The sequence below is a fragment of the Diplodia corticola genome, assembly GCF_001883845.1.
Source record: "Diplodia corticola strain CBS 112549 chromosome Unknown scaffold37, whole genome shotgun sequence".
Taxonomy (NCBI): Eukaryota; Fungi; Ascomycota; class Dothideomycetes; order Botryosphaeriales; family Botryosphaeriaceae; genus Diplodia; species Diplodia corticola.
The window spans coordinates 705,232-718,785 of NW_017971516.1; the positions used below are offsets into that span (position 1 = coordinate 705,232).

The 13,554-nt window shown below is 59.7% G+C and overlaps 5 protein-coding genes across 5 annotated transcripts; 2 read left to right on the forward strand and 3 right to left on the reverse strand.

The window, feature by feature from the left end:
• Positions 1-636: 636 nt before the first annotated feature.
• On the reverse strand, positions 637-1,728 carry BKCO1_37000210 (paf acetylhydrolase family protein; the record flags this gene model as incomplete). The annotated part of the gene is made up of 1 exon (XM_020275098.1): positions 637-1,728. The coding sequence occupies one exon, from the start codon at positions 1,726-1,728 to the stop codon at positions 637-639; it is 1,092 nt and encodes a 363-aa protein (XP_020128741.1).
• Positions 1,729-2,062: 334 nt separating this feature from the next.
• BKCO1_37000211 (c6 finger domain-containing protein) lies at positions 2,063-3,525 on the forward strand (the record flags this gene model as incomplete). Its single annotated transcript, XM_020275099.1, has 4 exons — positions 2,063-2,137; positions 2,192-2,665; positions 2,716-3,008; positions 3,063-3,525. 4 exons carry the CDS (start codon positions 2,063-2,065, stop codon positions 3,523-3,525), a joined length of 1,305 nt encoding a protein of 434 aa, XP_020128740.1.
• Positions 3,526-4,473: 948 nt separating this feature from the next.
• On the reverse strand, positions 4,474-5,340 carry BKCO1_37000212 (gti1 pac2 family protein; the record flags this gene model as incomplete). The annotated part of the gene is made up of 2 exons (XM_020275100.1): positions 4,474-4,778; positions 4,839-5,340. 2 exons carry the CDS (start codon positions 5,338-5,340, stop codon positions 4,474-4,476), a joined length of 807 nt encoding a protein of 268 aa, XP_020128739.1.
• A 2,225-nt stretch (positions 5,341-7,565) lies between these two features.
• Positions 7,566-11,588, forward strand: BKCO1_37000213 (leptomycin b resistance protein pmd1; the record flags this gene model as incomplete). The annotated part of the gene is made up of 5 exons (XM_020275101.1): positions 7,566-7,601; positions 7,801-7,979; positions 8,076-8,656; positions 8,710-9,366; positions 9,421-11,588. The coding sequence occupies 5 exons, from the start codon at positions 7,566-7,568 to the stop codon at positions 11,586-11,588; spliced, it is 3,621 nt and encodes a 1,206-aa protein (XP_020128738.1).
• A 588-nt stretch (positions 11,589-12,176) lies between these two features.
• Positions 12,177-13,553, reverse strand: BKCO1_37000214 (alpha-ketoglutarate dependent xanthine dioxygenase; the record flags this gene model as incomplete). Its single annotated transcript, XM_020275102.1, has 4 exons — positions 12,177-12,548; positions 12,604-13,152; positions 13,209-13,433; positions 13,488-13,553. The coding sequence occupies 4 exons, from the start codon at positions 13,551-13,553 to the stop codon at positions 12,177-12,179; spliced, it is 1,212 nt and encodes a 403-aa protein (XP_020128737.1).
• Between the last annotated feature and the right edge of the window lies 1 nt (position 13,554).

Here is a 13,554-nt window from a genome sequence, read left to right on the forward strand (position 1 = left end):
CTTGCGGTTGGGGATGGTGACGTCTTGTGGGAATGACGGCTATTTTGTATTCTTTTCGTGTCTGTGAAGAATCTGTTGTTTGCATTGTCTCACTCTTGATCATGGACGTAAGTTTACTACCAGATTCGCCATGGAATCTAGACAACCCACGAACCTCCTTGAGGGGACCAGCAACACAGATTGTGTCACGAGTCTACGGTTAATGAGGATTCAACTACATGGTTCAAGCAAAGGTATTGACCACGATACAAAAGAGGATTGGCGACAAAGTAAGACCTTTGAAAGAAATTCCTTTGTGTCCGGATTGTTTGTAATCCGGAACTTGAAGCTCTCAGAGTCTTCCTGCTCCTCTTGCATGGGAAGAAAGGTACATTCTTGGTCTATGATGTGGAGCCTCTGTATACAAACTGCGAAAGCAAACCCCCTTGCATAGATTGAATGGTCAGTGCGATGAGCATACTGTGGCACAAAACGTTACTGCCGAAACATTGGAGCGTCGACCTGAAGAGGAACGTCTCGAATGGCAGCCCATCTCCACCCTGCAACCAACCGAAGAATCCCGACCACTCCCACACATTACCACAACCGACTCATTCCATAGGTATCGCCAGACAATCCTTACAGACCCATCTAAGCCTACAATATCTTCTCGATCGCACTGTACTCCTCCACAGCCTCCTTAAAGCCCTCCCCATCTAACTTCCCCCTCACCATCTCCCAAAACGCCTTCACTACACCAACGAAACTCTCCACCGCCACCCCACCCGCAATCGTCCCAAGCACTCCCTCCAGCTCTGTTTCACTCAGCCCCATCCCCTCCACCAGCACCGGCAAGTCCGAAAACGTATAGTGCTGCGACCCCTCCAACTCCAACAGGCCCTTCCATCCCTGCAGCCTCGGCCACACGCCCTCCCACGTCGCGTCCGTCGACAGGTTCTTCCCTTCATGGGCGACAAACAGCACCGGCCGCTCCACCACCGGGAACGCGGACGCATTCCCCACGACGACAGACCCGTCGATGTTGACGGCGCCGGCGAACCGCGCGCCGGCGAGCAGGGCGGCCGCGCCGCCGAGGGAGTGCCCGACGGCAAGGGGGCGTCTCAGTCTCTCCGTCGCCCTGCAGCTCGCCGCGGGCGGGGACAGCGCGGACAAGACGTAGCGCATGTCGTCGGCGCGCGTGGCCAGGGCGAGCGGGATGCTGGCGTCGGGGATGTCGATGCCGTGGATGAGGGTGCCGTTGGGGCGCTCGACGACGTCGGCGTCGAAGGGGTGGTCGATGGTCGTGACGGCGGCACCCGTCGTGCTGGCGAGCGTGGCGGCCACGAGGTTGTAGAAGTGACGCGTCGTGCCGAGGGCGGGCGAGAAGAGGATGTGCCCGTTGGTGGTGTGGTCGTCGGTGGTGCAGGCGGCAGAGGCGACGGCATAGCTGAGGTTTGCAAAGAGATTGGGCGGCAGGCCGTACGCGGTGGTGAGCTTGGAGCTTTCAAACGCGGCGGTGGCGGGCGGCATGTAGGGTATTTCTGTGAAGGTGGTGCAATTGTTCGACACAGGGGTGAAGGTGGAGATGGCGACGGAGCGGGGCTGGGGGGTGGGCGAGAAGGGGTCTAGCCGTGCGTGGTCGGTCAGGAAGGAGGTGGAATGAGAAACCATGAATTTCCCGAGAGAGAGGGTGGTGGCCTCGCGGGCGAGGAGAGAGAGCAAGATAGCGGGCTGGAGCTTGAGAAGCATGGTGAAAGCGTAGATGGTGATGTGGCATGCATGAAACGGCGAATGAGGGAGTCTTTATACAAAATACTTAGATGCACCATCTCTTCCAGCTTACAGCCTTAGAGATCAAAGACAGCAATTGGCCCCGCTTGGGTGCGTTCAAATGCTGCCCAATATAGTCTAGCCTCGCCAAGTCTTCGTCCGCCCCGCTCGAGTGCGCTCAAATCTTTCCCAAACCGGCTTAAGCAGCCATGCCAAGTCGCTGGGGGCCAGAGCACCAGTACCGCTGCGCCTCCATCTTCCCTTTCTCTTCCATCAATCTTCATCCGCAACTGGAAGAGACTGAACGCACCCAATGCTCCGCGTGGGTCCTTTCGACAAGCGGACTCATGTCCGCCGATGTGCCAACTGTCAACGGCGCAAGATCAAAGTACGCCCACCGCCTCGCGTCTACGAGGTGTGCTAACCACGTGTGAATGCCTAGTGTGTCGGTCCCGTGCCTTGCGAATACTGCAAGAAAACCCGTCAGTTCTGCTTTCAGAATGTGGCCGAGAAACGCGATGCAGTTGTATTCATGCCTTATCGCCAGCAAGATGCAACCGCTGTGCCTGTCATCCGCACGCCCACCTTGCACAACGGCAAAGACTGGCAACTGGCCTATTTCTTTGATAGTTTCCTCAAGATGAACGAATTTGCAGCTGATCTGTGGGGTCGCATCACACCCCACCTCTACGAGCTGCTGCACACCTCGCCCGCCCTCAGGGACGCCATCGCAGCTGTGGCTGTGCTGGATTCCAGCCGCAGGCCCACTTCTCGCTCTCACGGGGCTACCTCAAAAACGCAAGAGAGCGCACTCAAAACCTACGCGAGCTCAATGGTAGCTCTGCAGTGTAGCATCGACGCTCACGGAGCAACTGAGGACGTCATCTGGACGACATTCTTTCTTGGCCTCTTCGAGGTGAGCCGTGTCCAGCCTGTCTCTTTCTTTACCTGACGTGTTCTTCCCAGTTGATGATGGGAGGCAACTCGGAGAACTGGGACCGCCATTTCCTATATGGCACGGCTAGCCTGCTACGTGCTTGTGGCCCTACCGCTTTCAGAAAGGGTTCCAGAAAGACCCTCTTCCTTACATTGCGCCTTTTCGAAATTTCAAGGTGCTTGATCTATAATCAATCTTCTTTTCTGATGGATTCAGCGTGGAACTCTCTGCTAGCGATGCTTCGCGACGAGGCAGGACCTGACGGATACCGTAATGAGACCGCGCTGGATATCATGCTGCGTTGCTCTGATTTATGTTCGCGGTGGGTTACCCAGGAACCGCTTAATCTGCTCTCCATGCTAACTCAATCTGTCAGCCTTCTACGCAGTGCACCGGGCTCAAATTTCGACGACTTCCTGGAAGAAGGAGCGTGCCTTCGCGCTGTCATAGACATGATACTTCAAGGGTATCCCGAACCCGATCCAAAATCCCCCAACGACTTGGTATCTTACGCTTCCCTCCACGCCGTCTCCATCTATCTCTCTGGCATTTTCGACTACCGCCTGCACCTCTTCTCTGCCACTCCCATGGCAACCCTCCCCCAGTACAGGGTGAAGAGCCACGTCGCGTCGATTCTAAATGCAGTGGAGATTGCCGTCCGACATACGAGGCTCTGCGGTCTTCTGTTCCTCTTTCCCCTACGCGTTGCCGCGGCTCGAGCCACTGATCCTCTGGAGCACAAGCGGATCATGGATGCCTTCAAATACATCGGACAACATGGTTTCGATATCGTTCGCCTTTTTCAACAGGAGGTTCAAGAGGTGTGGAAGCGGAAATGAGTTGAGGACCGCTCCATGTCTGGAAACTCACAAAGACTGGTATTCGACGGCCGGTCATTTCGACAATGGAGCGGTACAAATTCTATAACAGAATTACTCCGCTGAGCGGGCACGAACACAGACCAGACCGTGGTATCATGTCGTAGTCTGGGTATAAATATTTTCTTTCTGTGCTCGGTCCTATTGCGTGGCATTTGTTCATTCTCAAACCAGACGAGAAATACCCAAGTGTACAAGGACGGCTTGGTTGGCTACAAAGGCAACAGGAGCTTACACACTACCACTTGTAGTGTGTATAGTTGTACCGGTACCGCTCCGTGCTTATGAAAGTACACTCGATTCGAATTCCTTATTTTACTCACGCGAGAGCCTTTCGCGTTGGGATCTACTGTCTAACGAAAGCCGGGAAGATGGAGGAGGTACAAAGATAGAAGAGGGAGTAAAAGCAGGAGTAGAAAGTGAAGTGAGCCCAGAGTATATGGTGACGGCGAACGTGTTGCTCGTAGTACGACGGTTATGGACTAGGCACTTGAGCGTCTGAGGCTCGCCGCTCACTGGTTCTATTCGCACTCACTCGAATACCACCTTCGGTACGCAAACCGTTCACCCTGCACCTCCAGATGGCTTGCTAGTACGGGTTGATTTCTAGCGAGCCCCCACCGCCAGAGCAACGATGCTGCTACCTGGCGCTGCTGGTCAGTCCGGCCGCCGCGCCGTCGTTGAAGTTGCCTTGCACGGCTGAGGCCAGGCAACGGCCTGCCGTGGCGAGTTTTCGCTTTCTTGAGCACTTTCGGGTGGGGTTTGAGCGTCTGTAATTGAGTCTGAGGAGTGTATTGTACATGCGGTGAGCGTTGGTGGTCGACTTGGTGATGAAGGTTTCCAAAAAAAAAAAAAAGACCCAATGTTATCTAGTATGCTTCGCGTATGCTTGACCGCCAGAGAAAGTTACTAAAAGAGTATGGACTGTGAAAGAGGATCAGAGTCCAAGGAGAAACGTCCGTCTTGCTCGGTCAGATGCCAGGCGTCGATCATCCTCTGTACGTAATCCAAAGGCAGGCCGATCTCTTGCGCAAGGAGAGCCACGGCAGTACTGGTAGAAGCCGAAGACTGCCGCCGGTGCTGCTGCTGAGCATCGCAGGCTCCTAAAGAAGTCGAGTTGCCAGAATGGCTGGGCGGGTCGATGGTCGGGAGTGCAGGCCCACCGGTGTCGAAAAGCTGCGCCCAAGCGTCGTCCACAAAGGGATTAGGGCTATCTGTACCTGAGATAATCAGTCGTGGTCGACCGCCAGTCCTTTCCCATCGTTTTTGCTTACTGTGACGTCCCCGTTTAACGCTTAGTTCCAGGCGCGGGTGGGTGTTGAGATTGGGGTCGTGGATCGGCCGTAGTTGCTCCGCCGGCGTAGGGACGCAGTTGAAGTAGGCTACTACGCGGAACAGGTCTGCACCGTAGCTAATGCCGATGGTTTTCTTATAGAGGTTGCTGCCGTCCTTGGGTGTATGGCTGTACGGGCTGCCGAGTTCTCGATAGACGAGGAAATCACCAATGGCCCGGCTCGGTGTCCAGCTGAGCCCATCCGTCCACCGCTTGATTCCCGACGTTCTTTCCTCGTATACGAAGACGGCCCCGCCCCGAATGATGCCTCGCTCTTCGGGCCGAGGTCGACGCGTGCACTGCGGGATGGTCCCGTTCAAGCATGCCTCGACGATCCACAAGGCATCCAGGCTATCGTGGATGAAGCCGTGCCACGTTGGCCCGGGATAGCTGATCTGAGTGATCCTGACTTCTCCGAGCGAAGAATTCGAATTGGTTGCCATTGTATGCTGCGAAATGCGGCGTCGGTGCTTGATAACGACAAAGGACGTGCGACTGCAGTTTTTAAACAAAGACACGATGGCGAGGATAGTATGCGACATACATAATACCAGATAGAGAAGACAACAACTTGATTTCCCACCTGGTGGACCACCTCGTTTCTTTTTCCTGATTGGACAGATCGTACCGTTGGCCCCACCCAGATTCGTGAATAATGTTAGCGTGGCGTCGTGCGGGGAGGCTAGAGTATCAGTTGTTAGCGCGGTCGGCTCCGCAAACGAGGCTCTCGTCAAGGGACAGGGCCAAGAGGAAGGCCTGATATTTCCGGTGGGGACGGCTTGGGTCACATCCGCATCCGGGATAATCATCTTCCCACCACAGCAGAGAAGGCGGAATAATGTAGCTGGTTGATGGGGAAGGCAAACTCTGGGATCCACCTCGTATCTGTCGTTTCATGTTTCACTTTTCTGTCCCCTGTCCTGCCCAATGAACGACTGGGGTGAGTTTGTTACGATACCTACCCGACTCCTACCGGTCGGTGGGGATAGCAGACGCCCGCTGATCGACGTATCACATACAGGCAGTCTTTGCGGTCGTGGACCCTTGGTTTCCCTGACGCTAGTCGTCTGCCGAGAGAAGGGGCCGCAGATGAATAGCCTGGCAAGTCAAGCCAAGGTATTGTCGCCTATACTCTGGCTGTCCGAGCCGTTCGAGCTGTCCGAACGCCTCAGAGTTGGGCTTCGTCGTCACCACCGGCCAGCTGCGATGCATCCACTTTTTCCCGAATCTCCATTGGGAAGTTCTAGAACCGGATCAACAAAAGGAAAAGCTAGACGTCTGATTACGGCGGAGGCGGGAACACTAAAACTGCTTACCAACGTCATGGATAGATACGGCGGCCCTAGCGAACCTCGATTCGATTTTACTCATCAGACCGTCGAGTAATGCCATGGCAAGTGATGGGCATTACTTGGTCTGTGATGGCTTGCCACGAGGATCGATAAGCGCATGTCAGCCGTATTGAGTCGGGATGGCGAGATCGAATGTCGAAGCGGTACATTTTTCTCCACAAACCACAGCCAAATACTCTTCCACACTCAGCATGCACCTGAAGAACTAATTTGATTGAACTCACACGAGGCATGTCATCAAGAAACCATGCTACCAAGAACGGTAAGGACATAAAACTGCTGCTACGAGCCTGGGTCTTTTTAGCGTGAGGCAAGTACCGGCCGGCCGGCCGGCCAGGTAGGCAGGAGAAGTCGCATGGCGTCTTCCTACCCTAGCCAAGGCGGAGATTGAAGATCGTCTCCGCACTGGCGTGCTCGCAGTGCTTGTGGTAGACCCATCTTGTCGTGCGGCGCGCTTGAACGTAAGCCTCGTTATCAGGTGCGTTTTCTTCAGTCCAATTCACTAGGCGATGGAAGCTACGGAACTTGTGCTTGTGGCCCAGGGCGGACAAAGGATCGTCAAGGACCGCACCTCTCCTTGATCCACGATTGCGGCTTACTCGCTAGACACGGGTCTGCCGGGTGAAGTCAGTCGGACGTCCATTCGAAGATGGGAAAAGAGCTTCACTGACAGACGATGCAGCTGGCGGAACGTCGCCACTACATCAACTTGCCGGCCGTCCATCGTTGCCCGCAACGAGGCCAGCAAACCAAAAAAAAAAGAAAAAAAAAACTGAGCCTGCAAGTGTCACCAGCGCGGGGCGGGAAAGGAATCACGTCCCTGTCAGTCGATGCACTTTCCCACGGGCGAAACCACTCCATCTTGTATGGCAGTTGTCGTCAAGGCGTTCGATTTTTGAAAGCTCCCGCGAGATGCTGCTCAAGCTTGTTTGGCGATTTACGCTTCAGTGGCACCGGCGATGGCGGCGTGATGGACGAGCAAGGATCGAGAAAGGCCATGTCGTAACCATTCAACATTCCCATTCAGACTTGGTCAAAATGGCCGTAAGGCGGCAACGAGCGCACAGATCAGTGTGCCCAACCGCTGCGACATGACTTGGTTGTTGTCTGACTTTCAGTGATTCTTCAATCGGCCCGCTATGAAGCTACCTGGCGAGGGTCAGTCTCACTGCCCAAGAGGCGTATTCTCACTCTTAATTCAAGCGTAAATGTATAATTAAGCTTTTGACAACCGGTTAAAACGAGAGGTCCGTGAGCGTAGTTGATAGAAGGTGAGTGCATCATCTCTGACTTTGGACAGTCCCAAGGCTGCAACAATGGCAAAAGAAGCGCGCTCCAGCGTGATCGTAACCGTAAGATCAACACTTAGCTATGGCGGCCGTCTCTGTTGACACATTTACAGCTTTGCAGAGCATGTACACGCATCGAGCTTCTCGTTCTACTGGCAGCAGCACTGGCCACAGTGGTGCAAGCTGCCACGATGCCGCTGATGGCACGCACCTCTTCAGATCTTCTTCCCTTTCTCGTCTGCATGACTGACTATGGCCGCAGACCATCGTATTCGGTCAGATTTCCGGAAAGCTGGTGTCGTCGCCAGGCCAAGACTTCACGCAGCAGCTCAACCGGCTGACGCTCTTCTTTGTCTACATCGGCGCGCTCGAGTTTGTCGCCAGCTACGTCAAGGTGGTCGGTTTCAACTACGTCGGCGAGCGTATCGCCGGCTCACTGAGGTATGTACATGCGAATCCAGACCAGCCCAGCTGACGGCGGGGAGTTGTGGGGGGAGGGAGGGGGTGGCAACGGGCTGGCATGTTGACAGGACACAGACAACGCTACCTCGCCTCGGTCCTCCGCAAGAGCGTCTCGCACATGTCATCGGCATCGACGACGGCAGGCGAAATCCACACGCGCATCGGCACCGACGCCGACCAGGTGCAGGACGCGCTGTCGTCGGAGAAGCTGGGCCGGGCCATCTTCGCGCCGTGCTCGCTCGGCGCCGGCCTCGCCATCGGCTTCGCTCGGTGGTGGCGGCTGGCGCTGATCCTGAGCCCGACGCTCGCGGCCTGCGTCGTCAGCGGAGGCGTCTGCGCGGTGGGCGTGCGTCGTTTCGCACGAAGGGCGGCGGGGCCGCGGCAGGCGGGCGCCGATGTCGCGCTCGAGGCGCTGGCGGGGGTCGCGGACGTGGCGGCGCTGGGGTGCCAGCGGGTGTTTGAGGAGAAGTACGAGGAGATGGCGGCGCAGGCACAGAGGCCTGGGGTGCTGGCCAAGGCGTGCGTGGCTGTCATGGTGGCGGCGCTCACGGCTGTAAATAGCTTGATGTACGCGCTGGGATTCTGGCAGGGAGCACGGCTGGTGGCGAGGGAGGGGAGTGGTGGCGGGGTGGCAGAGGTGTTGACGGTGCTGCTGTGTGAGTTGTTGGTACCCAGTCCGGTTTTTCGAGTGTTTTCCTGATTGGAGCAGCTGTGCTGTACGGGGCCACGTCCCTGAGCCTCGTGGGCCCGTCGGTGCAGGCGCTGGGCGCAGGCCTGGCGGCTGCCCGCAGGATCCTCGACGCGATCGACGACGACGACGACGACGACGACGAGAATGCTCAGAACGGCGAAGGCGATTCCGATTCCGACTCTGACTCTTCCTCGGAGAAGGCCACGCCCTTTGGTGGCGGGGAGATCACGCTGTGCAACGTCTCGTTTGAGTACGCGTCGAGGCCGGGTGTGGCGGTGCTACGCGATGTCAGCGTCACCATGGCGGCAGGCAAGACGACGGCACTGGTTGGGGCATCCGGGTCGGGGAAAAGTTCGATTCTGAGCCTCATCGAGCGCTTCTACGAGCCGACGGCGGGCAGGCTGCTGGTGGATGGCAGAGGGCTGTCCGAGGTGGGCCGGCGGTGGTTGCGCAGGCACATGAGGCTGGTCAGCCAGGATCCCGTGCTGTTCGACGCCACCGTCTTCGACAACATCGCCAACGGGCTGATCGGCACCCCCGCCGAGACGGCCGAGGCGGCGGTCAAGTGGGAGTTGGTGATGCGGGCGGCCAAGACGGCCAATGCCCACGGCTTCATCGAGGCGCTGCCCGAGGGCTACGCGACGGAAATTGGCGCGCGCGGCATGCGGCTGTCGGGTAAGCAAGGCAGGACTCTCTCTGCGGGCGGGCTGGCTGACTGAGCGTGTGCAGGCGGACAGCGGCAGCGGATTGCGATTGCGCGTGCTGTCGTGTCGGATCCCAGAGTGCTCCTCCTCGACGAAGCCACCTCGGCCCTCGACGCCGTGGCGGCGCGGGCGGTGCACACGGCTCTGGGCGCGGCCATGCGCGGCAGGACCTGCGTCGTCGTCGCCCACCGTCTCTCAGCGGTGCGTGAGGCCGACTGGATTGTCGTCATGGACAAGGGCAGGATCGCAGAGCAAGGCGGACACGCAGAGCTCGTTGGACGGCGGGGGCTGTTCTACCGGCTGTTGCAGACGCAGAAGCTCGACACGCCGCCGCCTGCAGCCAGCGAGAAGCAGGGCGTAGATGAAGAAGAAGAAGCGGTGCAGACGCAGTCGACGGACGAGCCCTTGGCCTCGCCCGAGCGCGCAGGCACCGAGGCAGCCGGCAGCCAGCTCTCGGCGCGCGAGGCCGTGGGCTTCGTGGTCGGCAGTCTCATGGACCGGGCGGACCGGTGGCTGCTGCTCTGCGGCGTCGTCTGCAGCGCGCTCGCGGGGTGCGGGGCGACGGCGCAGTCGTTCCTGTTCGCCAAGGCGGTGGCGGCGCTGCGGCAGTCGGACGCGGTGTGGTTCTGGAGCAAGCTGCTGGCCGGGCTGGCGGCGGTGCAGGCAGTGGTGTGGACGGCCCACGGGCTCGCGCTGGCCGTCTGCTCCGAGCGGCTGCTGCGGCGGGCGCGCGGCACCGCGTTCCGTCACCTGCTGCGGCAAGACGCCGTCTTCTTCGACACGCAGCCGGCGGGGGCGCTGGCGGCGCTGCTGTTGGGGCGCACGGCGGAGCTGGCGGGGGTGGCGGGAGCGACGCTGGGCGCGGTGGTGACGGGGCTGGCGACGCTGGGGTCGGGCATTGGGCTGGCGTGCGCCTGGGGCTGGCAGCTGGGCCTCGTGTGTGCGGCGACGGTGCCGTTGATTCTGGCCGGCGGGCGGCTGCGCATGGTCTTCGCCGCCCAAACCCAGGCGGCAGCACGACGCGCCCAGGCAAGCGCGGCGGGCTACGCGTGCGAGGCGACGTCGCCGGCCGGCGGCATCCAGACCGTTGCCGCGCTCGGCATGGAGCGCCATGTGCTGGCCCGGTACCGCGGGCGGCTGGACGACGCGGCACGGCGCCAACTGCGGCTGCTGGCCTCGTCGTCGCTCGCCTTTGCCGCGTCGCAGGCCGCCGTCTACGGCTGCTTCGCGCTGGGCTTCTGGTACGGCGGCACGCTGGTCGCCCGCGCCGAGTACACGCCCGAGCAGTTCTTTGTCTGCTTCGTCGCCGTCGTCTTCGGCGCCCAGTCGGCCGGCACCGTCTTTGGCTGGAGCAGCGACATCTCCGGCGCCCGCCACGCCGCCGCCGAGCTCAAGGCCGTCGTCGACCGCGTCCCGCAGCTCGACGTGTGGAGCCAGGCCGGGGCGCCCGCCAACGGTCCCCGCACCGCGCTAGCCACCCGCCAGCTGGCCTTCGCCTTCCCGACCAGCAGCGCCACCACCGTGCACGCCGTCGATATAGACGCCCGTCGCGGCTCGTCCGTCGCCCTCGTCGGCCCCAGCGGCAGCGGCAAGAGCACTCTCCTCGCCCTGCTCATGCGCCGCTACGACCCGCAAGCCGGCCATGTCGCCCTCGACGCCCGCGACGCCCGCGACCTGAATCTGGCCTCGTACCGCCGCAGCTTCGCCCTCGTGTCGCAGGAGACGCGTCTCTTCGCCGGCTCCATCCGCGACAACATCACGCTGGCCATGGACGACCCGGCCAGCGCCGACGATGCCGCCATCGAGCACGCCTGCCGCGACGCTGCCGTTTGGGATTTCATCGCCTCGCTGCCCGATGGGCTCGCCACCGCCGTCGGTAGCAACGGCATGGCCCTGTCGGGCGGCCAGCGCCAGCGCCTCGCCATTGCCCGCGCCCTGCTGGCTGACGCCCCGGTTCTGCTGCTCGATGAGGCAACTTCGGCTCTGGATACGGCGGCAGAGCGGGCCGTTCAGGCGGCTGTAGCCAAGGGCCGCCATCGCATCACCCTCGCCGTCGCCCAGCGCCTGAGCACCGTCCGCCACGCCGACTGCATCTACGTCTTCAACCAGGGCACTGTCGTCGAGCGCGGTGACCACGATGCCCTCATGGCCAAGGGAGGCCTCTACGCCACCATGGTCGGCTTGCAGGAGTAGACTGGTGCCAAGTATGTATGTATGTATATACAACGAATCTTTGCTTTGGTATCGTCTGTGAGACTACAAATGCCGAGACTGAGGCTTGGAATTGCCTCATTCGGGATCCGGCTTGGCTCTGCCAGCGGTGCGACGACCGTTGGGCACTGAGACACATCAAATCAAAGCCACAAAGACAATCATCTTCTGACTCGCTAATGTACTGCGGGTGCGGTTATCTACCGCTAGGTACGTTTACGCGTTTTATGCTTGCCGTGGGGCCGCACCTGCGTCTCGGAACGGGCGGGAGGATGATTAGCTGGTCCCATGGAGTCACGCAAAATAGGTATAGCTAGTATCAAGTCCCGACTCCAAGAAAAGATGCACATCTTCACAACTCGTCCGTGCTTTTTGCACTGACACCATCTGCACCATTCCTTGCGGAGAAGGTGGGTCGATGGCCAGACGCACACTCCGGGGCCCCGCATCCACTCGATCCAATCGCCCTCATGGTGATCACGGCCAGTGCTCCGCCTCGGAGGTGAACAGAAGAGTATATTCCTATCTACCCGGCTTAAGCGAGACGTGCGACGATCATCTCAACGCCCATCAGCCAACAACGCCCTCTGCCGGAACCGCACCACCACCGGCTCCGACGGGTGGGGTCCCCGAGTTCACGTAGACCTGATGCATCACCCGCGCCCCGTAGCGGTCGGGGTACGCCACCTTTGTGTGCAGCGTCGCGCGGTTGTCCCACAGGACAAGGTCACCCTCGGCCTGGGCAAAGCCGGCGAAGAGGTGCTCCGGCCGGAACGACGGGGCGTAGAGCTGCCGGCAGATGGCGCGGGCGGCGGCCAAGTCGTCGACGACGGTGGGCTTTTCGTCAGCCGCCGAGGTCCTGACAAAGAGCCTCCGCACGGCCGGGAGGTGGATCTGCAGGAGCTTGCGGCCGCTCGCGGGGTGGATCCACACCATGGGATACTGTTTGTTTGTCAAAAACGGCCATCGTCAAGGGAAAGGGGTGGTGCTCGCTCACACGCTTGACCCATTCGTCTCTCGGTTCTCCCAACGCCCGCATGTGCTCGTCGGAGCGTTCGCGCCCCTCGCTGACGGGCCCGAGCCCGGTGGTCTCGTGGCGGCAGGGCCACGTCCACTCGTACCAGTACGGCTGGTACTCGACCCACGAGTGGTCGGCCATGGCCTTTTGCTCGTCGTCGAGGAGCTCGTACGCCAGCTCGCCGCTCAAGAAGGCCGTCGCCCCCGGCCGCATCTTCATGCTGAGGCCCGACCCGTCGTCCCAGTTGACCGTGAGGTCCGGCCCCGACGGGAGCTTGATTGCCCGGAGGGAGCTGAAGAGCGCCGGTTCCCGCCGGTACATCGGCGCGTCCATGTGCCAGTAGTGGAACCGGGTGAGGCCCTTTTCTTCCAAGTCTTTGAGCGAGAAGGGGACGGCATACTCGTGCTCCAGTCCCTTCATGCTTCCTCGGAGCGTCAGGTCTTTGAGCCCGTAGTGGTCCCCTACTTTGCCCTTCCCGACGACCGAGATCAGGTGAGAAATCGGGAGGCTTGACGTTCGCGGTTTTGTCTTGGTGGGCTCAGCATTGCACGAAGCGTGATGCCAGAGGAGTAGAGAATACTTACCGCAATTTCTTCAGGCCGCGGGTACATGTATGAAATGTCCTCCTCATAGGTAGGAGCGTAGGCGGATGGATCCAGCCGCAGGACAAGCTCGAGCTGTTTTTCGGGGAGCATTTCGCCCTGGTCTCTGACAACGACGACCTTGTGCTTCCAAATGGCCTCTTTCAAGCGTTGCACTTCGGCGTCCGATATGGAGTTTATGCACAGCCCGGTGATGACGGCGCCCATCTGCACGTGTGGTCAGCAGGTCTGCTCTGTTTCATGGGCCACGGCCGTTGATACATCGCATGTCTTCCAAGACTCATGCTGGATTGGCTCAATCTTGAACGAGTGATCGACTCGAGTCATG